General features: G+C 39.2%; 1 protein-coding gene across 7 annotated transcripts in view; it reads right to left on the reverse strand.

Moving 5' to 3' along the window:
- SEMA3D (semaphorin 3D) overlaps positions 1-22,907 on the reverse strand; it is a 306,858-nt gene that overhangs the window by 235,877 nt on the left and 48,074 nt on the right. For 5 of the 7 annotated variants that reach the window (XM_073652332.1, XM_073652334.1, XM_073652333.1 and 2 more), the window contains one exon: positions 7,943-8,125. In XM_073652332.1, the coding sequence (XP_073508433.1) occupies positions 7,943-8,087 (145 nt within the window). In that variant the 5' untranslated portion in view covers positions 8,088-8,125. The remainder of the gene's footprint in view (positions 1-7,942; positions 8,126-22,907) is intronic. The other 2 variants (XM_073652335.1, XM_073652336.1) reach the window with 1 other exon arrangement.

Here is a 22,907-nt window from a genome sequence, read left to right on the forward strand (position 1 = left end):
ACAGTCCAGCAGTTTATTAAACATCATAAACTGCTTATAACATAGTCCATCTCGGTAACACGCAGGAATGTTACACATGTAATATCCTAGAGCCTTTTCAGTGGCAGATATGCCCACTTGGCTCCAGATACAAACTTCAGCAAGGTAACACATCAATGTCCATATAAAGAACCGCTTTTACCTTTGCCGGGTCTAGCGGCTTCTATCAGCTCTGTTCTGCCACAGCTGTGGTTTAAGGCTCCCCAGACGTGGTCTCCAGGCCACGTGCCCTCCAGGGCCAACGATGTCCCAGACACAGGGACCAGGCCTCTAGCCTTCCATGGCTAACGGTGTCCCAGACACAGGGACCAGGCCTCTTGCCTTCCAAGGCTAACGGTGTCCCAGACTCAGGGACCAGGCCTCTTGCCTCCCACTGTTTCAAAACCACCAGGGTTTATACAGTACAGACCAAAAGTTTGGACACAGCTTCTCATTTAAAGATTTTTCTGTATTTTCATGACTATGAAAATTGTACATTCACACTGAAGGCATCAAAACTATGAATTAAAACATGTGGAATTATATACTTAACAAAAAAAGTGTGAAACAACTGAAAATATGTCTTATATTCTAGGTTCTTCAAAGTAGCGACCTTTTGCTTTGATGACTCCTTTGCACACTCTTGGCATTCTCTTGATGAGCTTCAAGAGGTAGTCACCGGAAATGGTTTTCACTTCACAGGTGTGCCCTGTCAGGTTTAATAAGTGGGATTTCTTGCCTTATAAATGGGGTTGGGACCATCAGTTGTGTTATGCAGAATTCTGATGAATACACAGCTGATAGTCCTACTGAATAGACTGTTAGAATTTGTATTATGGCAAGAAAAAAGCAACTAAGTAAAGAAAAACGAGTGGCCATCATTACTTTAAGAAATTAAGGTCAGTCAGTCCGAAAAATTGGGAAAACTTTGAAAGTGTCCCCAAGTGCAGTTGCAAAAACCATCAAGCGCTATAAAGAAACTGGCTCACATGAGAACCGCCCCCAGAAAGGATGACCAGTCACCTCTGCTTCTGAGGATAAGTTTATCCGAGTCACCAGCCTCAGAAATCGCAGGTTAACAGCAGCTCAGATTAGAGACCAGGTCAATGCCACACAGAGTTCTAGCAGCAGACACATCTCTACAACAACTGTTAAGAGGAGACTTTGTGCAGCAGGCCTTCATAGTAAAATAGCTGCTAGGAAACCACTGCTAAGGACAGGCAACAAGCAGAAGAGACTTGTTTGGGCCAAAATACACAAGGAATGGACATTAGACCAGTGGAAATTTGTGCTTTGGTCTGATGAGTCCAAATTTGAGATCTTTGGTTCCAACCCGAGTGTCTTCGTGCGACGCAGAAAAGGTGAACAGATGGACTCTACATGCCTGGTTCCCACCGTGAAGCATGGAGGAGGAGGTGTGATGGTGTGGGGGTGCTTTGCTGGTGACAATGTTGGGGATTTATTCAAAATTGAAGGCATACTGAACCAGCATGACTACCACAGCATCTTGCAGCGGCATGCTATTCCATCCAGTTTGCGTTTAGTTTGACCATCATTTATTTTTCAGCAGGAAAATGACCCCAAACACACCTCCAGGCTGTGTAAGGGCTATTTGACCAAGAAGGAGAGTGATGGGGTGCTACGCCAGATGAACTGGCCTCCACAGTCACCAGACCTGAACCCAATCGAGATGATTTGGGGTGAGCTGGACCACAGAGTGAAGGCAAAAGGGCCAACAAGTGCTAAGCATCTCTGGGAACTCCTTCAAGATTGTTGGAAGACCATTTCCGGTGACTACCTCTTGAAGCTCATCAAGAGAATGCCAAGAGTGTGCAAAGCAGTCATCAAAGCAAAAGGTGACTACTTTGAAGAACCTAGAATATAAGACATATTTTCAGTTGTTTCACACTTTTTTGTTAAGTATATAATTCCACATGTTTTAATTCATAGTTTTGATGCCTTCAGTGTGAATGTACAATTTTCAAAGTCATGAAAATACAGAAAAATCTTTAAATGAGAAGGTGTGTCCAAACTTTTGGTCTGTACTGTATATCCTTCTGTGCGCACAGGACCTGTGATGATGTCACAGTCATGTGATCAGTCACCTGAAGGGGAGGTACGTGGTCAGCCAGAACACACCCCCTGGACATTTTAGTAATGCAGCAATGTATATATATATATATATATATAAATATATATATATATATATATATATATATAAATAAATATATATATACATATATACACTGCTCAAAAAAATAAAGGGAACACTCAAATAACACATCCTAAATCTGAATGGATGAAATATTCTCATTGAATACTTTGTTCTGTACAAAGTTGAATGTGCTGACAACAAAATCACACAAAAGTCATCAATGGAAATCAAATTTATTAACCAATGGAGGCCTGGATTTGGAGTCACCCCCAAAATTAAAGTGGAAAAACACACTACAGGCTGATCCAACTTTGATGTAATGTCCTTAAAACAAGTCAAAATGAGGCTCAGTATTGTGTGTGGCCTCCATGTGCCTGTATGACCTCCCTACAACGCCTGAGCATGCTCCTGATGAGGTTGCGGATGGTCACCTGTGAGATCTCCTCCCAGACCTGGACTAAAGCATCCGCCAACTCCTGGACAGTCTGTGGTGTGATGTTGGTGGATGGAGCGAGACATGATGTCCCAGATGTGCTCAATCGGATTCAGGTCTGGGGAACAGGCGGGCCAGTCCATAGCTTCAATTCCTTCATCTTGCAGGAACTGCTGACACACTCCAGCCACATGAGGTCTGGCATTGTCCTGCATTAGGAGGAACCCAGGGCCAACCACACCAGCACATGGTCTCACAAGGGGTCTGAGGATCTCATCTCGGTACCTAATGGCAATCAGGTTACCTCTGGAGAGCAAATGGAGGGCTGTGCGGCCCTCCAAAGAAATGCCACCCCACACCATTTCTGACCCACTGCCACACCGGTTATGCTGAAGGATGTTGCAGGCAGCAGATCACTCTCCAAGGCGTCTCCAGACTGTCACGTCTGTCACATGTGCTCAGTATGAACCTGCTTTCATCTGTGAAGAGCACAGGGCGCCAGTGGCAAATTTGCCAATCCTGGTGTTCTGTGGCAAATGCCAAGCGTCCTGCACGGTGTTGGGCTGTGAGCACAACCCCCATCTGTGGACGTCGGGCCCTCATACCACCCTCATGGAGTCGGTTTCTAACCGTTTGTGCAGACACATGCACATTTGCGGCCTGCTGGAGGTCATTTTGCAGGGCTCTGGCAGTGCTCCTCCTGTTCCTCCTTGCACAAAGGAGGAGGTAACGGTCCTGCTGCTGGGTTGTTTCCCTCCTATGGCTCTCTCCACATCTCCTGGTATCTGCTCCATGCTCTGGACACTGTGCTGACAGTCACTGCTACCCTTCTTGCCACAGCTCGCACTGATGTGCCATCCTGGATGAACCGCACTACCTGAGCAACTTCTGTGGGTTGTACTGTAGACACCGCCTCATGCTACTGTACCTCTAGGGGTGAGAGCAATGGCAAAATTAAAAAGTGACCAAAACAACAGCCAAAAAGGATGAGAACAGAGAAATGGTCTGTGATCACCACTTGCAGAACCACTCCTTTATAGAGGGTATCTTGCTAATTGCCTATCATTTCTACCAGTTGTCTGTTCCATTTGCACAACAGCAGGAGAAATTAATTCATAATCAGTGTTGCTTCATAACTGGACAGGAGTGTTATTGACTTGGAGTTACATTGTGTTGTTTAAGGGTTCCCTTTATTTTTTTGAGCAGTGTATATATAATAGAAGTATCCGGGTGATCACCCTATTTTTCAAGGGAATACAGAAAGTATTAGGAAATATGAAGACAGTATACATTTGGAATCTACCTCCAAAAACACTGGTGCACCAGGATTATCCTAAATATAATGCACGTACTACTTAGACATTTCAGGAGAACTGACAGGTTCTAATAAAGTACTGCATAAAACTGCTAAGGGACAATATTTCGTGCGTCATGTCTGGACATGTATGTTTTTTTATTTTTGCTGATATAGCACCTGCATATTCCCACTGCTACACAAATATTCTCATCAGCTACATCAGTCCCTCCCCACAATTGGACTGAACTGCACTGCTGATATGCAGGGCTCTGTCTGCCACTGTGCAAACACAGCTGAGCATTTGTCACCATTTTTTGAGTTCCCCAGTCAATGTTTAATTACAAGAGATACAGAGAGGAGAGGGATGTCTTGTGCTTTTTTAGTGTCCCATTGCACTAGTTTCCGGAAATTTAACTAGGATGGATTACTGGAAGTGAATAATATTGCATATTTTATCTTTTTAATTTAACCACACCCAAAAATAGATACTTAATATTGGGTGAACTTCTTAGTTTCAAGTTTTCCCTTAGGAAACACAATCCCTTGTTGACCTCTGCTCAAACATCAGACTCTATAACCCTAAGTAAATATTTCCTGTACCAAACAAGCACTAGTGAAATTCATTTTAGTGACCATCATACAGTATATTTATATTGTATTTGCTTAAACACAAAGGCCATTAAAAGGTTAAAAATAATAAAAATACTCACTGGCTGCTCACCTCACTGGCTGCTGTCTGTTCCTCGTTGCATCTTCTATCGCCGCAACCGCTGAAATCCAGGGATTCTTCATGTAATCTAGGACTAGGGATGAGCGGACCCACGGAGGTTCGGGTTCTGGTACCCAACCAAACTTTATCTTCAAAGTTCGTTTCAGGTACCAGAACTTTACCTGAAGTTGAACATGAACCTGAACCCCATCAAAATGAATAGGGACCCGAACTTCGGAGCTGAAAAATTCACTCTCTTTCCTTTTCCTGGAACTCCGAACATTAAGATGGACGTTTGGAAAAAGTCAGTATTCGGAGATAGTGTCCAGCATGAACCCCAGAATTTTAAAGTTCTGGTTCGCTCACCTTTAGCCAAGACTTCCTGCATTGATGAGGTCTGAGATGGTTCTGCACATGTGTGTGTAATGTTAAGACATGTACAGGACCCTCCTGGGCCCCATCAGAGCCGGATGTCCTGACTTAGCGTCTCTTTGTACTCGCAGTGCTTATAAGAAGATGTTAAGAGGATTGGATAGGGGACGATGAGCAGAGAGGATGGAGAAATGGGTGGTGAGGTGAGTTTAAGCATTTTTCTATCTTTTACTTATTACATTTATTATGCTCTGGCGTCTTGAGAGACCGCAGATCATAATCAGGGACATTCAATTTGCAGAAAATAACTTTGCTGCAAATCGAATATCCTGGGAGAAATCGTCTCGATCTGGTGAATTAGAATTTTTTCCAGATCAGCTCATCTCTCATTACTGTTTATCATATTTATATTACATGTCCATGTCAATGGAAAAGTATTTCAAAGCATAAGTACTATTTGCCTTCCACATTTTTTATAACATATCCTTCTGAATTATTAATAAAAATTTGCCACACTTTGTTACTAGTATGTGCTGACAAAGGTATCGGATTGTGTGCGAATATCCTGTGCATTCTCCTGTATGCATGATACAATAGGGAATAGAGCGAGCTCAGGATATTCAGGCATGACCTAACATCTATATATTTTCAATGCTTTGAAAGAAGAAGACAGGGTGTTTTCAAAGAAGAACGTTAATAGTAATTGACAATTTCCTGACCAGGAGGCATTTGCAGTGATTTTAAACTTTTTTTGGTAGGAGGGTGGGATGTGAGAGAAGGCATCATTATGAAACCATATGTAGCGTAATTTTCCCCTTCTCTTTCATTCCACAGTACATTTAAAAAAAAAAAAGCAAAAATGACATCCAATTTTAAGTCACTGTAAACAGGGCTACACCTAATAATCTTTTTTTTCTGCATTTTTTATCTATGACTTAATAGCTGTGCTGTTAAATAATCACTTCACAGTTCTATGGGTGGAACAGTTTTTTGAGTTTACTCACCTACACATAAAAGCTTGACTTGACGTTAGAGAAGATTCAAGCTATTTCACCAGCGAGCAACTAACTATATAATAGGAAATATATTTACATATTTGTTAAGTAGTTTAATGTAGTAATATAATTGTTTGATGATTTAACATCTTATTTGCTATGAATGCTGCGGTTTATGGAACACTGATACACACAGCAGACTAGAAATGTTTGCCTACGTAATACAGGAAAATGTGACGTCCAGGGTTGAAACCTAATGGTGACCTGATTCTTTTGGTATTTGTAACCTTTTACTTCCACATTTACACCTGGAAATTCTGGACCACCCAGATGTATGTGTGTTTGTACCAGACTAACAGGAAATCTGAACTACTGGTGACAGATTAAAGGAATTTTACTCAAGAAAATCTATGTACATTTACAAAACTATACATCATAACCAAACGTGTGATGCAAGCAAGGGTGTTATACATTTTTGTGCAAATGTAATAATTATAGAAGTTATGTTTATTACTAATATAGCTAACCACAGAGCCATCATTCTCCTGTAAACATGTACTGATGTACAGCATCAAAATCTGAATTTTCTAGTCACTGTGCAAATCTTAGTACTTAAATTCATGGCAATATTCTTAGGCTTTGGCATTGACCATGGGATTGGGGTTGACAGTGAAGTTTCGGCAGCCATAATCATCCTTGCATGGCTGTTTTCCTCCTGTAAACACTCACCCAGGTCATTGTCTGATGGTCCCTCAGCTAAATCAGGAGCCTCCTAGAAGATTCTAATAAGATCTGTCACATTTGTGGTCCTAAGTTTAAAGATTGCTGAAATCTAACATAATATTGTGCTAATATACTGCATTTACAATTAAATCATTATCTCTTTCTTTCTCTATTTTAAATGAACACATGATACAAAAATCATCCTTTCTATTGAAGTTGATTTTTATGGATACCAATTTCAGTAAAATTGAATGTCACAAGCACACCAGGCACTTTCATGTACTAGGTTTGCAGGGTTTGCTAATCTTGCTATTTTCAGAATATAACTCAGCAAACCCACAAATAAATATGTAAAACAGAACACATCTTAAATTCTGTTATTCACTCTTATGCCTATAAAGACAAAGCCAAGCGAATTGAGAATATGAAAATCACGCGGATTTTACAGGAAGATTTGATTTCAGTTAAGTTATTCAATGCAAATTGAATGTTCCTAACTTTGTTCTGTGGTCTCTGTACACCCCATAGCATAACAAAAGCAGCATGTAAAAAAAAATATTATATACCTCACCGCTTATCTGTCCTGCCATCCATGCAGCCTATTGTCTTGTCCTCTGCTCTTTTTTGCCCGTCAGCCATCACACCCATTCTCTCTGGTGTCCTCACTCCAGGACGGGTCTTCCGGGTCGACTAGGACTCAGAGATCACAGTTCACCATGCTGTCACCCAGGTGTCTAACATCGTAATTTTATTATTTATATGTGTGCTGCAATGTCATGGCGAGCAGCAACCTTGAAGACCTAATCAACTCTGTAGACTCGTACTGAAGCGAAGACATTGGAGAGAATGGGCTTGACAGCTAAAGTAGAAAAGAAGGGGACCTGAGGACCAGACAGGCAAGGCAGGACAAGGAATCAGGTGAGTATTATTATTTTTCTTTTTAACCATTTTCAATATCCTCTATGCTTCAGCAAAATGGCGGTCATCATTCGCACAGAGTAAATCACAAAAAAAACTTTAGTTTGAAGAATACAGATTTATGTAAAATTTGATTAGAATAGCACTCAAATTCACTTATCTCTACAAATGAATCAATATCTTTGGAGCAGGGGATATCAAGGGGACATTACAGTTCAATAAAAATGCATATAAGTGTAATCCACTCATAGCACAGAAAAGAGGTACCTTACAAATTACAGTCAAAGACATTAAAAATATCAAGCCACTGTTATAGACTTACCTTTGTAAGAAAGTTTGAGCCGGGGAATATTTTGTCTCATGCTGTTAGTTGTTGGCAGAAATGTCAGAAAAAACAGTGATAGCATTGTAGAGATATTCTGTGGTGCTAGCCATCTGCTGTGACATTTGTGACACTTCTTTTTCATGGTGTTGTATCTGGCACCTCTTCTAGGGAATGGCCTGTCTGAAAGAAGTAACAGGTTTTTATGACTTGTTATTGGAAGATGATACTGCGTTACCAGTAAATGTTACAAATCTTCCCCATTTTATTAGATCATGTTAACTGACACAAGAAATGAATTACAGGTGGCAGAATCACTGGGTACTTGTCTACGTAATGTAAGATTTTAATATAAAACCATGATTTTATAAATGACATAAAATGATTATATAAACAATATAAAATACAAGTCAAATGTCTTATAAGCGTCCAAGGAAATACTTTACAAACAAAACCTAGGACCATTTATAAGCACTTACTTTATAGATGCAGTAATATTCCATATAATACATTTATTTTTCCTTTAACCAATGAGAAGGAAAAGGTCCTGTCTTCATGTGCTACATGAATACTCTTTTTTTGGTGCAAGAATGTACTGAGATGCTACATATGTTGCAAGATTGTAACTGTCTATTCCTTTTCCATTAAACACCATAGCCACTGGTACTTAAGCAATGCTTGTTAACCACAGTGCATGTATTTACATGACAGTTTCTTCATCTAATTTATACAATGTGATTTTCTTGATTTTTTTGGGGATATTCTATCTCTCAATGTTAAAATTAACCTACCCTTAAAATTATAGACTGTTCATGTCTTTGTCAGTGGGCAAACTTACAAAAACAGCAAGGAATCAAATACTTATTTCCTCCACTGTATATATATATATTTATTTATTTCATTTTTTTAAATTAAAGACTGCCACTGCCTCTTTATTGTGGGGATCTGCAGGGATCAGAATGTCATGAGACAGCCTCATTAAGGTGAGGTTCCCATATGTCAGTTATTTTATGCATGAACTTCAGTCACAACTGATGATAAAATTGTGCACTTTGTGCACCGGTTCATCTTCCATAGAAGTATCAAAGTAGGATCTAAGAATGTAACAAATTTTACACTTATGTAGTTCTAGGACCGGTCCATAGCAACAAGTAATGCACTATATGCTGGGAACAAGTCCACAGAAAATATTGTCATCAGTTCTGGCATTAATTTCCCTTTTGGGTCTCACTACCATGCCAGGCGAAACACAAACAATAGATTTCTTCATTATTTTTACATTATCTTATACATTACTTCTGAGCATTTTGTTGTATTTATACCCTCAATACTTATTTGTCCCATAGAGGCCAATAAATGGTAAACCTACGGTGGGTTACTTGTGGTGGTCCTCTGTATAGGAAAGTTTAGTCTGGTGAGCTTTTCTACAGAGATGAAAAGCCAGTGTGCCATCAGACAACAGTCAGATGGAGGCTAAATGGACACTTTTTTGTTACCTCTGTCTACTTAACGGGGTCCTATGGAAATATTAATGTATGTATGGAAAGATTTTGTCAGATGTATATATTCAGTTAAATGCACACAGTGCTCATAGCCTTACTCAAATATTTTGCTTGCCAAGAATGCCATGGAGTAAATGTATTTCTCTTTTGCCAAAAACACACCCTAAAAAAACACATCCATTGTGTTGTACAAAATATAACTTTTTTTTTAATATGCCTAAATTGACTTTAATGTTTACATTGAGTTTACAGCTTTAAGGTGCCTCTGGTAATTGCCTCATTCAATGCCGAATATTGTTCTGATGACAATTAGCTATTCGTACAGGGCAGTCCGGTTCATTATGTCCCCTTATAAATGTCCCAACCACAAACAGCCCAAGGCATCAATTAACTCACATAGTGCATCGTGTTATTTTCAGAGCCGTAAATATATCTGTTGACAATGGGACAGTATGCAGCATGTTGTATTTGTTTACTTTTACTATTCTCTTGTGTGATGTTGCACATGGAAATAGTAATAAAACAGGACGCAATTGCCCAAAATTCCCAAGAAAGGCTTTTATTATTGGATGCATGAAATCCTCTGGCATCTAATGCAGCTAAGTAATATAATTACAGGTTACGGAGTAGCATAGAGTTTCAGTTTTTAGGTGGGATCTTTTGAAGTAAAAACAAACTTAATGCTACAACATTTCCCAACAATCCCTCCCAGCTGCTGTTATCTCCAGCTGCAGCTAACCAGCCTGTGTCATCAGTATAATTTACATTCCCATAAGAATTTAATGTTTCTGAACATACTTTCAAAGGAGCTTTGTCAATTAGGTTTATGTTGTTGAAAAAAAAATTTGCTTTGTGGATGCAGAAGAGCGATAATTCTAGCTTTTACAGTTTATAGTATTCATCCTCTTGGGGCAATGAATTCAGTTCTTCCTTCAGTCTATTAACACCCGGATCTTCCCTACGAATGTCCCCAGGATATTGTCCTGAAGCCAGTTGTGAAACAGCGATATTATTACAGCAAATGTCTCTAATTAGATACACTTTTTTGTTATTCAGATGCTAAGTAAAAATAATTTCTAATCAGTACCATAAGTTCTAGTATAACTAAAAAGTTCATTGTAACATGGCAATAAATAATGTCCCAAACTTAATAAACAAGCTAAGTAAGTAGCAGATGAAATTCAATCCTCAAATACATTTTGTTACAAAAATGGAAACATAAATTATAAATATGTTTAACCATCTTGGGTAAGTTTTGAGTTTGTCTACAATGAGGTGGGATTTTAATGCAATCATAACCACTAAACATAACCACAGCCCCCTGAGGAAGTACGGAAACATGTGTTGGGGCTCCTCCCCGACACGGCTGGTGCCGCCACACAATCTATTGGGTAAGATTGCAATACTTACCTGCCTGATTCACAACTGTTATTCAGAACATTTTTATAAAGTGTCTCTTTTTGGTTTTCTGGTACGGCCCACATACCTGCAAATATTACTATTGCATCCTGTTTAGAACTGGAAGTCTATTTACGTGGGTTATGCACTATTAATAATGTTACATCATTTTATCATATGAGACTTGTGACATCTTGTTCTTGTCTAAAACAATTAAATATTGTGAAGTGTGTTACCATTATAGGTTAAACCCATGGATTGTGATGGCTTACAATCATACCATCTGTGTCGTATCCCCCCTATTTGCCTTATCTGTCCTATGTAACTCTGTATGTATTATGGTCTGGATCTTGTGTTGTTCTTTATATTATTAACTATTAAACATTTTGTAATTTGTATACTAACACATGGTCCTTTTCTATATTTACCTTGGGTACGTTAAACACTTTGTGTCCTTTCAAGTCTAATAACTGTAGTCCTTTGTTTCATAGGCATGGCTTCTGAGGAATAAAGTGTCTTAAAGTGAATAAGCAAATTACCTCTTCGCAGAAGAGAGTAGGGTTTCTAGTGTCACCACCTATTGGAAGTAGCAATCCTAATAGTCAATATCAACCCTTTAAAGGGAATCTGTCACCAGGTTTTTGCTATGTAATCTGAGGACAGCATAAGGTAGGGGTTAAAACACAGAATTCAACTATGTGTCATTTATTAGGCTGTGTGCTGTTGTTTACTTACAATGAATGTTATATCACCTGGTGATTATCAGTAGTGTTGAGCAAATTTGTTCGGCATTTCAAATTTGTGTTCGGGGTTACGACTTATTCACGCCAAAAAATCGTCTCCACACATGAACATCCCTGATTTGCCAAGCTGACATCTGCGTGACAGAGTGGCAAATCAGGGATGTTCATGGGTGGAGAAATTTTTTTGGCGCAAACAAGTCAGAACCCCGAACACGAGCATGAATTTGAAATGCCGAACAAATTTGCTCAACACTAATTATCAGTGCCCAGACTACCTGGCCTATGATTGCTACACTGACCATGCTCCCTCCTCTGATAAGTAGCTTACTGTTAATAGACACTGAACATGGAGAGCTTGGTGTGGGTGGGGTTAGCTTTCTGAGCTCTGCTTAATGCTGCATCTAAGAACTCTGATTGTGTCACAACTGCTGCACCCAGTAAACTTTGCCTACATCATACACACGATGGAAAGGTAGAAGAAAGGTGGCACTCACCATAAGCTTGCAGAGACAACGATCTTTATTGTGATAAAGACATACAGGAACGGCGGTGAGAGGAAGAGTGCAAGGGAGAGCGATGCAGGACATCCCCCGCACCCTCCTCTCACTGCTGCTCCAGTACATCTTTTTCCCAATAAACATCATTGTTCCTGCAAGCTTATGGTGAATGGCACCTTTCTTCTACATTTTCATTGTATGTACATGGACTCTTGGTGAAGCACTGTGGACCATAGGCTGCTCATTTGCTATTTTAGTCTGAGGACGTCTTAACCCTGGATTGGGGAGGTCAAGTGCCAGCTTCACTATACTATAAACTATTCAGTTATTTGCCTACATCATGTTGCTGTCATATGAGGAAGCAAAAACCGGGTGGCAGATTCCCTTTAAAAAGCCTTACCATAAGACATATGATAAGATGTCAAATCAAAAACTCCATTTGCAGACACATGTTGGCCTTTCACCCAACCAAATAGATCTCATGCTTAGCACTGATGAGGGGCAAAAAGACCAATACACTTGTTTCCAGATTGAAGTTCTGGCTTGGCTGAATATCCTGAATCACGTGGTAAGGCTATTTAAAGAACTAATATTGACTTTTAGGATTGCAATTTGAATACTTAATTTTGCAGAGAAGCAGTGCATGGCCCTACACTAACTTGGCACTCTGCACATGAAGAAACTTTACCCCTTAGACCTTAAGTAAATAAGAAACTGGTGCAACCTCATTTTACTTACCTCTGTTCACTTTAAGCTCTGTCATATTGTTACATTATACCAGACTTTTCAGGTTTATCTGTAATTGGGCTTGTTGACCTCATTAGTATGTTGTTTTAGCTCTTTACTTTCAGACTGCTATCCACAGGATATCTTATAAATATTTCATAGATCTGCGTCCCACTGCCAGTAGACACATCTATCTCAGGAATAGTGCCCTGTCACTCTCCATACATATCACGTTATTGTGCCATAAATTTGAAAGACTGGAATGTTCATGTAAGGAAGACAATGATGTCTAACAAAACTGCTGAATAGTCAAGTGGATTTGTTGCCTGAAGAAACCAATATGATCTATTTTTCATAACTCTTTTTCTAAAACTGAAAGCTATATGTAGCCTAATTGGTTGCTTTAATGACTATTCCATTGAAATTCCACTACACCATGTAACATTTGGTAATTTAATCCCTTGTAACACCATGCTCTACATGTATGTCATGGAATGCTTTGTATTAAGGCACCATGCCATTTATGAGCTGTACCCAGGAGATCATCAGTAGTAGCCCAGCAGTGATTGACAGCAGTATACTGAGCTGACAATATAAGAGTCAGGATCAGGGAAACCATTGGATTCAGCTATTTCACCCTTTAGATGCTGTGGTCAATAGGTGAGGTCTTTCAAGAAGAAACAGGGCTTCTTCTGTCAGCCCATTGGCACCCCATGACATGATTATGAAATTCCAAAGGATTCTCATGACAGCTGAGTCCTAACAAAGACTTAAGTTTTTGATATGTTTTTGCCAAAGGTATAGCCTATAGTTTGCTTGGTCAAATTTTTCCAATCCCCTTATTTCACATGTATACTGGGCTTGGCCAATTGTGCATAGGTGCTCAATGGGAAGACAGGAAGAACCAGTCCTTAAATGAAACTCACGATTCCTGATCTTCTTTCCTTTCAAATCTACCACGGAGTAAAATTAGATAGTCACTGGCAGGTAATGATTCTTTTGAATACCATATATGTGCGAATACTAGTTCAAAATCCATAGTGATAAAAATGTGTAAAATTAATTAAAATAAAAATTTAAGTCCCACAAAATATTAATAAAGATTCATCAGCAAATTGTATACACTCAAATTGAGCAAGCAAAATTTATTCAACCCTAAATAAGATAAAAGGTTGTCCTCCTCCATCTATTTTCGCCCACAAGCTTAGTAATGTAAAAAATAACCAAATGAACTCTACTAACCCTTCCTGGATCAAGCACTGCTTTTCTGCCACTTTTACGGTCTTTGTTGACTGGTTACAATGGTGACGTCACATTGAAAGAGCTGCAGCCAATCACTGAGCTCAGTACTTGTGCCACTTACATCAACTAATTAGCCACTGAACTCAGTGATTAGCTGCAGCGCTGTCTATGTGATGTCACTACTGCAGCCAATCAATAAAGACTTGAACAATGGTTGAGAGGCCATGCTAGAGCTGGGGAGGGAAAGTAGAGATCAGTTTGTTATTTTTTTGTATCATTTAGCTTATGGGATAAGAACAGTTGAAAGCAAGCAACCCTTTAAGGTAGAAATGAAAGAAAACAATCAACTATTTTGTATTTAAAAAAAATAAAGCTAATGAATATTTAGGCCAAATAGTGACATTGAAATATACAACTTAAGAAAAATAGTCCCATATACAGCTATATCAATGGAATATACTGTAGCTATATCAATGGAAAAATAAAATTTTAAAAAAAACTTTTTTTCATAAAACATTTTATTGTACAAAGGTACTAAAACGTAAAAGAAATCATATAGAATTTGGTTTCACTGAATTTATACTGCTATAAAGAATAAAGTTAACTGAAACAGCAAAAAATAAGCACAAAAAAACTATAAAACAACTATATCAAGAGAAAACAAAAAAAAAGTTTGGGCTCTTGGAATAAAATAAAAATAAGTCAGGAAGACTTTATACCTTAAAAAAATTGTTGCCCATTTTAATTGTTCAAAAGAGAGTCTTTCAGGATTCTGAAAATTACGCTTGATAAAATGAGTCTGAATACAATTTCAGATGTGGTGCTTAATGTTCAGTATATGACAGATGCTTGAACTCTTATGTTTCAGCACATATTAGTCAGCGTAAACCCAACAGTCATATGTGGAAGCTGCATATCTTAAATAGTTACAATTTCAGTCCAATTTTTTTGGAATGTGTTTTTAAAGTCAAATCAAAATACTTGGCAGCAACTGGAGCACTGAAAACATTTAATTGGAATATTATTGTAATTAATATTTCACTTCACAGAGAGTAAGAGATTTCCTGCACCAACTATCCATTAAAAACTCTTGCTTGGCTTTAACAAAATATCCACAATTTACGTCCTGACACAGACACAAAGTACAGTTACTGACACGTTTCGGACTGATTATGAGCCTTAGTCAGAGCACACACTATGCCTATGACTAATGGCATATTGTATGACTTAAGTCATAGTCGATCCGACCGTAACGCATCAGTAGCTGTACTTTGTGTAAATTTTGGCTACTCTAATATAGTAAAGCAAGAATTTAATGCTGGAAATCTCTTCTTTCTTTGCCTGCTTACTTTGCCTCAGGATCCGTACATCTGCCAGCCTAGTGAGTGAGCTGGACTTTTACTGCAATATCACTCATATATATAATATTTCACTTCAATACAGAATAAAATGGTCTTCATCCAACTTTACTGTTGATGGTTACTTTATTTGGGTGTATTTTTCTTACTGTATGGTCATTATTATGAGAGCATTATGGCTAGTATTAGTGGTCTTTCTGGCTGTTTGTATCATGACAGGTATTATTTAAAAAATGATTAACATTATTTGGATATTATTATTATTACTATTAGAGCATGGGTGGTTGGTAATATATGGACAACCATGGAGTAATTATTACATATAAAAGAGCTTGTTCATTTATACAATTATATGCCTATGCCTGGCACTATTATATGCTGAATATTGTTACTACTATTATAATTGGCTCAAAAGGTCATATGTATAAAATATCTGATACTAGAATGTTACTCCTTTTTAGAATTACATCCTATTTAAAGCTTACACTATTATATACTGTATATACACGTCAGAAAAATGTTAAAATCTCCAGCATAAAATATAGCAGAAAATCCTATATGTTCGTAAGGGATACGCATTAAGGACAGTGCTTTATGGTGAATTTTGCACATCCTAATATGTAATAATTCTGATAATATGAATATATATTTATTTATTTATCTATCTATATCTGTCTATCTACATGTCTAGCATATATATATATATATATATGTTCATCTACAGTATTAATACAGTATGTATATACATACTTTCTCCTCTACCTACAAATTTTCAGTTGCACATTGACTACCGTATACATATGGGATTAGCTTTATAATATTGCAGAAGGATTATGGTTGTCACAATGATACTGAATAGTTCAGTTTCTTTTTTCTTTCATCTAAATTTTGGTGTGTATTATTTTTATTCAAGATATAAGAAGTATCTATGGAGCCCAACGACAAAGCTTAAAATGTAACTCCATACCACCATGTTCTATTTTCAATGGCCTAACTGCTTCCTAGTTATCATTATTCAGTGTCTCTCTTCTCCTACAAACATCATTTCTCTCTTCCCTTGAATCGAACAATGGTGAGTAGGCCTTTGCCTGTTACTCTATTTGTACATCCATGATTTAGTAGACCTTTAAATCAAAAAGAATAAAAAAATAAGATTTCTGCTATGGTGCACCATAATTTCTACCACTGCTTCAGGATAAACTTAGTATTGCCTACCAGTAAGCACAGATATCTGACAAACATCCGTCCAATTATATGGACATTAATCTAAGCAGATATGTGTAAATAGGAAATTGATCTGACTGAAATCTGTCCTCACTGCCAGAAAACTGATCTAAAGCCCTCCATACGCATTAGACTAATGCTGGCCAAACCCGCCAATATCAACAGTTTTGGTCAATAGCCTAATGTGTATAGGGGCCTCGGACAGATGATTGTCGGCGAGTTAAAGGATCCATTATGTCCAATTTTAGACTGCCGATCCATTTGTTTTTCCTGAAATAAGCTGCCATCAGATAAATCAAATGGGTCAAAAAGTAAAAATTAACCTACTTATACAACAATTTTATAAGGGACTTCACCTCTATAAAAAAATCACACCTGCTGTATAGATTTCATTGTTTTAGTGGCTGAGAAAAATGTTTTATTTCATATGCAAATGGCGTGGCCAAGGACTTAGAGATCCATTATGCCCCCTCAATGAGCACTTCCCCTTGACACTTCATGATTGACAGTGCTCGCTTGCCAAGAGCAAGTAATGTCTGAACTCAGGCCAGGGTCCTGCATGTGCGCTCTGACCATTCATGAGCCCAGTTGGGCACACAGTTTTGGTGTGGATGCACTTTCATCCATGGCTCCAATATATGGCTGACACTTCCAGGTGTATCGGTGGTTTCTCAGCCACTAATTTTTTTTTTTTTTTAATTATTATTATTATTATTTATTTATATAGCACAATTCATTCCATGATGCTGTACATGAGAAGGGGCTACATACCAAATACAGATATCACTTACAGTAAACAAACTAACAATGATAGACTGGTACAGAGGGAAGTGGACCCCGCCCTCGTGGGCTTACATTCTACAGGAATGTGGAAGGAGACAGTAGGTTGAGGGGTTGCAATAGCTCCGGTGGTGTTGAGGTGGCCACAAGCAAGGTCATGGCAGGCTGTAAGCTTGTTTGAAGAGATGGGGTTTCAGGTTTCGTCTGAAGGATCCAAGTGTGGCGGATAATCGGACGTGTTGAGGTACAGAATTCCATAGGACGAGGAATATTCGGGAGAAATCTTGGAGGCGATTGCGTGAGAAACGAATAAGTGTGGAGGAGAGAAGGGGGTCTTGGGATACGTGAGGGAATATAATGGGAGATTAGTTCAGAGATGTAAGGAGGAGAGAGGCTAATACACTGAAATCTATATTATAGGTGTGATTTTTATAGGGATTAAGTCCCCTATAAAGAATGTGCAGTATAATACTTTAATTTGTGTTTTTGGAAGGACACACTCCCATTAAATCAAAGCAGTTTAACAAATTTTTGTGTTGCTAGAAAATTCTAGTAGGTGTACGACACTTCTTTTATAAGATTTTTTAAAAGTATGGTTGGTAAAATTATCAGTAAATCTAAACAATGAAAGAGATGTCTATCGCAGAATGTATTACACAGAATAAACAACTGATAAGAAAATGTAAGTAAATCATAAATGGAACATAAATCATTATATATAGCAAAATACAACAGAGCTATTTCTCGATTACATTAAACAGCTGGACCTCCGCATGGTTTTCTAATTTCATTACTATGGAAAGAAGCCAACGCATGGTAGAGAGTGGCGAGTAAAGGATTCTATCTACACATACCATTTGTTCACACCATAAAATGTAAAACGACACACTTTGTCACATAAGCACCACACACTAACATACACTAATATAATCCTCTTATTTCAGAAGCATGTAACTTGTGACAGGTGTGTGTATCGATGTCACAGCTGTGTCCTTTAACCAAACCTCTATGGAGATCATATATTTAGAGCTTCTTTTTTTTTTACAGTCTTCATTATTTTCTCTGTTGTAAGATATTGTATATAGGACTATATACAATGTACTGTGACATAGTCCTTCTCTAAAGGGAATGATTCCCTTTAAATGCTATACAGTTAATAAGAAAAAACAATATGGTGTAACACTTAGCTAAACCCTACACAATATACTATCCTAATTATTTATTTTGGTTGCTTACAGTGGTGGTCTCTCCACAGACAGTGGTCTCTCCACAGACAGGAGGCTACTGTCACGCCAGGTGTGATTTCAATACAGGGGGGGAAAGGTAAAGGGAGCCCAGACACTAGGGAAAGGGGAAGTGGTGACCTCCTAAACTGGACTAGCATCACCCTGTCTTCCCCTACCATCCCTATACAGCCTCCACAGCTGTCGCTGATCACGTGCCTCGCCCTATTGTCCCTGGCGTAAGGCTACAACTGGGGGTGGAAGGAGATGAGCACTAGTCAACCTCCGCTAGTACTCTAAAGACAAAAGCGGAAGACAACACAGGGGAATACAACTTAGCTTTAGAAGAAACTCCAACAGGGCACACGGCATCAAGACTCCAAAGAGGACGTGATGCTACTTCAGCCAAGCTCCAAGAAGGAATGAGTATAACCGGTGACGCCCACCTAGAGAGACCAGGTATATATACACCCAGGCCAGAGGGTGGTAGTCGCTGGGTCCTAAAGACAACCTCCTATCTAGGAAGCTGTCTGCAATGCCAAACGTGGAGATCTCTTACAGGCCACTGCAGGGTGACTGTCACCTCCGACACACCCGTGACTGCGACTTAACGCCTAATAGAGTTGCTCTTGCTTGGCTACATTCTAAACTCCCCATGGCAATGAATAGAGAGTGCAAAGGGAACAAATGGAGCAGGTGTTATTATTCAAATGGGAAAAGTCAGAAGGCCTCAATACACATTAGATGGTTGGACAGTACCAAGTTCGGCAGGTGTGTATGACACTTGAAATGTCATAGGAGATCATGCAGAGTTTACTCTATTCTACTATTAGGCCACAAATGATTTTGATAAGATATTCCCTTTAAAATGATTTAGTTTTGGCAAAGATCTAATATCTTTACATTTCTATAATTCCAAATACATTTTTCCCTCTGTATATATTCCCTATTTGGCTCTAAGAGCAGATTAGCAGAAAGATACCTGATATTTTTTACAATAAAATGTAATCATTTAATTTTAATTGATCTTTATTTGATGTTACTTTTAGTGTTTTATGATGAATTGGTAAAATAAGAGGATTGCATTGCGAATGTTTCTGGCTGAAAGCTAAGTCAACAACAAATATAATTTACAAGAGATAATGCCCCCATACACATTATACTAATGTTAGCCAAACCTGCTGATATAGATTGGTTTGGCTAACACTCTAAGGGCTCGTGCACATGACGGTATTTTCGGTTCGAGTGTGATCTGACAAAATATTGTATCGCACTTGGACCAATGTTATTCTAAGGGGTTGTTCACATGTCTGATTTTTTTTCTCAGAACGAAAAAAATTTGCATCTGAAAAATTTGCATCTGTAAATCGGAAGGCACGCACCCATCCAAGTCAGTGAGTCTGTGGAAATGGAGAAGCTGGAGAAATTTTGTTCCCATCTTCTCCACATCCAATAAAATTGGATCACACCATGATTAAACCCTGATCAAACTCTGATCAGAGTTTGATCAGAGCGTGACTAGCATATTTGGCAGATTCTCTCGTATGAGAGAAAATACGGTGGTGTGATGCTAGCCTAATGTGTATTAGGGTGCTGGCCAACTGGTCGTTAGGGAAGTTATCAGTCGGACATTTCAGATTTCCTACTGCTGATCACTTTTTTCAGCCAACAGACATCTCTGCCAGTGACTTTTTGACAGAGGACACAGGAGTGTTTGGCTAAGAGACAGCACTCCTGTGTATTAGAGATGAGCGGTGTTCGTCTAGAACTGTTCGCCAATCTCAAATTCGAGCTGTTTTGGGCGGTGTTCGAGTCGTTCGACGAACTCGAACGATTTGCAAAAAATTCGGCTGTTCGAGGTTATGTTCGATAACGGTTCGTGCACCAAAAACGTGTCCTGCATGTCTGACGCTATTTAGAGCACCAATCATGCAGGGATTGTCTGCCACACACTGTAATGCCACAGCCATGGTGGTTGTGGCATTACAGTGGTTGCCCAAATCGATGGGAACAGTGCTCACAGTGAAACATGAAAAGCCGGCAATTCAGCAGCGGCATACACAGGTACCCGACAATTTAGAACAGAAAGAATAGAGCATCACACATAGATTAGATAGATAGAAACATGTCAGTCACATATATAAGAAGTACAGTGACAGTGTTGCTTACTGTACTTGTCATTTAGTGTTAAAGGATTTATTAAAAAAAAATAATAGTGTTTTCATGCACCGTCTCTTTAAAAAAGCCGGCCGGCAATTCAGCATCAGTACCCGACAATTTAGAATAGAAAGAATAGAGCATCACACATAGATTAGATAGATAGAAACATGACAGTCACATATATAAGAAATACAGTGATAGTGTTGATTACTGTACTTGTCATTTAGTGTTAAAATAAAGGATTTGTTAAAAAAAAAATTGGCGCGGGGTTCCCCGTAATTTTAGTCTCTAGCGGAGGTTAAGCAGACGGCTGGGGCAGATGTTTGAAGCCTGGGAAGGGGGTAATACCCACGGAGCTTCCCAGGCTACTAATATCAGCCCCCAGCTGAATACCTAGCCTTTACTAGCTATTAAAATGGGGGACCCCAAAAAAATTACGTCGGGTCCCCCTTATTTTAATAGCTAGCAAAGGCTAGGCAGACAGCTGGGGCTGATATTAATAGCCCAGGAAGTGTGCCATGAATATTGGCCCCCTCCCAAGCTAGAAACACCAGCTGTCAGCCGCCCCAGAAATGGCGCATCCACAGGATGCGCCAATTCTGGCACTTAGCCTTGCTCTTCCCACTGCCCTGTAGTGGTGGCAGTGGGGTAATAGGGCTGGGGTTGATGTCAGCTTATAATGCCAGCTGACATGAAGCCCAGGTTAGTAATGGAGAGGCGTCTATAAGACACTCCCATTACTAACCCCATAGTCAAAGTTAAAAAAAAAGTGTTTTTTTAAATACTTTACTAGAAATTCATGGCGGTCATGTCTAATATTGGCGTGACCCCATGAATTTCAGGCTTAGGGCCAACTGATAATGCCAAGCTGGCCCTAACCCCTTTATTACCCAGTGAGCCACCGCACCAGGGCCCTGGATGAGTTGGGTACAGCGCCAGAAGATGGCGCTTCTATGAACGCACCATTTTCTGGGGTGGCTGCGGACTACAATTTGCAGCGAGGGGGGGCCCAGAAAGCTTGGGCCTCCCTGCGCTGCGGATTCCAGCCCCCAGCTGCCTAGTTGTACCTGGCTGGACACAAAAATAGGGAGAAGCCCCACATATTTTTTTTTTTAATTATTTCATGAAATTCATGAAATAATTTAAAAAAAGAGGGCTTCCCTATATTGTTGTGTCCGGCCAGGTACAAATAGCTATGGATGCGCCATTTCTGGGGCGGCTGATGGCTGGTGTTTCTAGCCTGGGAGGGGGCCAATATTCATGGCACCCTTCCTGGGCTATTAATATCAGCCCCCAGCTGTCTGCCTAGCCTTTGCTAGCTATTAAAATAGGGGGGACCCCACGTCATTTTTTGGGGGGTTTCCCACTTTAATAGCTAGTAAAGGCTAGGTATTCAGCTGGGGGCTGATATTAGTAGCCTGGGAAGCTCCGTGGGTATTACCTCCTTCCCAGGCTTCAAACATCTGCCCCAGCCGTCTGCTTAATCTCCACGAGAGACTAAAATTATGGGGAACCCCACGCCAATTTTTTTTTTAATAAATCCTTTATTTTAACACTAAATGACAAGTACAGTAATCAACACTATCACTGTACTTCTTATATATGTGACTGACATGTTTCTATGTATCTAATCTATGTGTGATGCTCTATTCTTTCTATTCTAAATTGTCGGGTACCGATGCTGAATTGCCGGCCGGCTTTTTTAAAGAGACGGTGCATGAAAACACTATTATTTTTTTTAATAAATCCTTTAACACTAAATGACAAGTACAGTAAGCAACACTGTCACTGTACTTCTTATATATGTGACTGACATGTTTCTATCTATCTAATCTATGTGTGATGCTCTATTCTTTCTGTTCTAAATTGTCGGGTACCGGTGTATGCCGCTGCTGAATTGCGGCTGGCTTTTTTAAAGACAGTGTCTTCTGAGCAGTTTGTAAGCTTTTGGACACCTTTGAATGTGTTTTCTATGTGTTTTCTATGTGTTTTTGTTTGCCTGCCATTGGTTTTAACCGTGTTCGACAGTGTTCGACGGTGTTCTAAGGTGTTTGACGAACAGTTCCACAAACATCCCGGTGTTCGACGAACCGAACCAAACCAGAACAGTAC

This window comes from Phyllobates terribilis, unplaced genomic scaffold (genome assembly GCF_046119375.1).
Source record: "Phyllobates terribilis strain yellow unplaced genomic scaffold, ASM4611937v1 Scaffold_11__3_contigs__length_659146591, whole genome shotgun sequence".
Lineage (NCBI taxonomy): Eukaryota > Metazoa > Chordata > Amphibia > Anura > Dendrobatidae > Phyllobates > Phyllobates terribilis.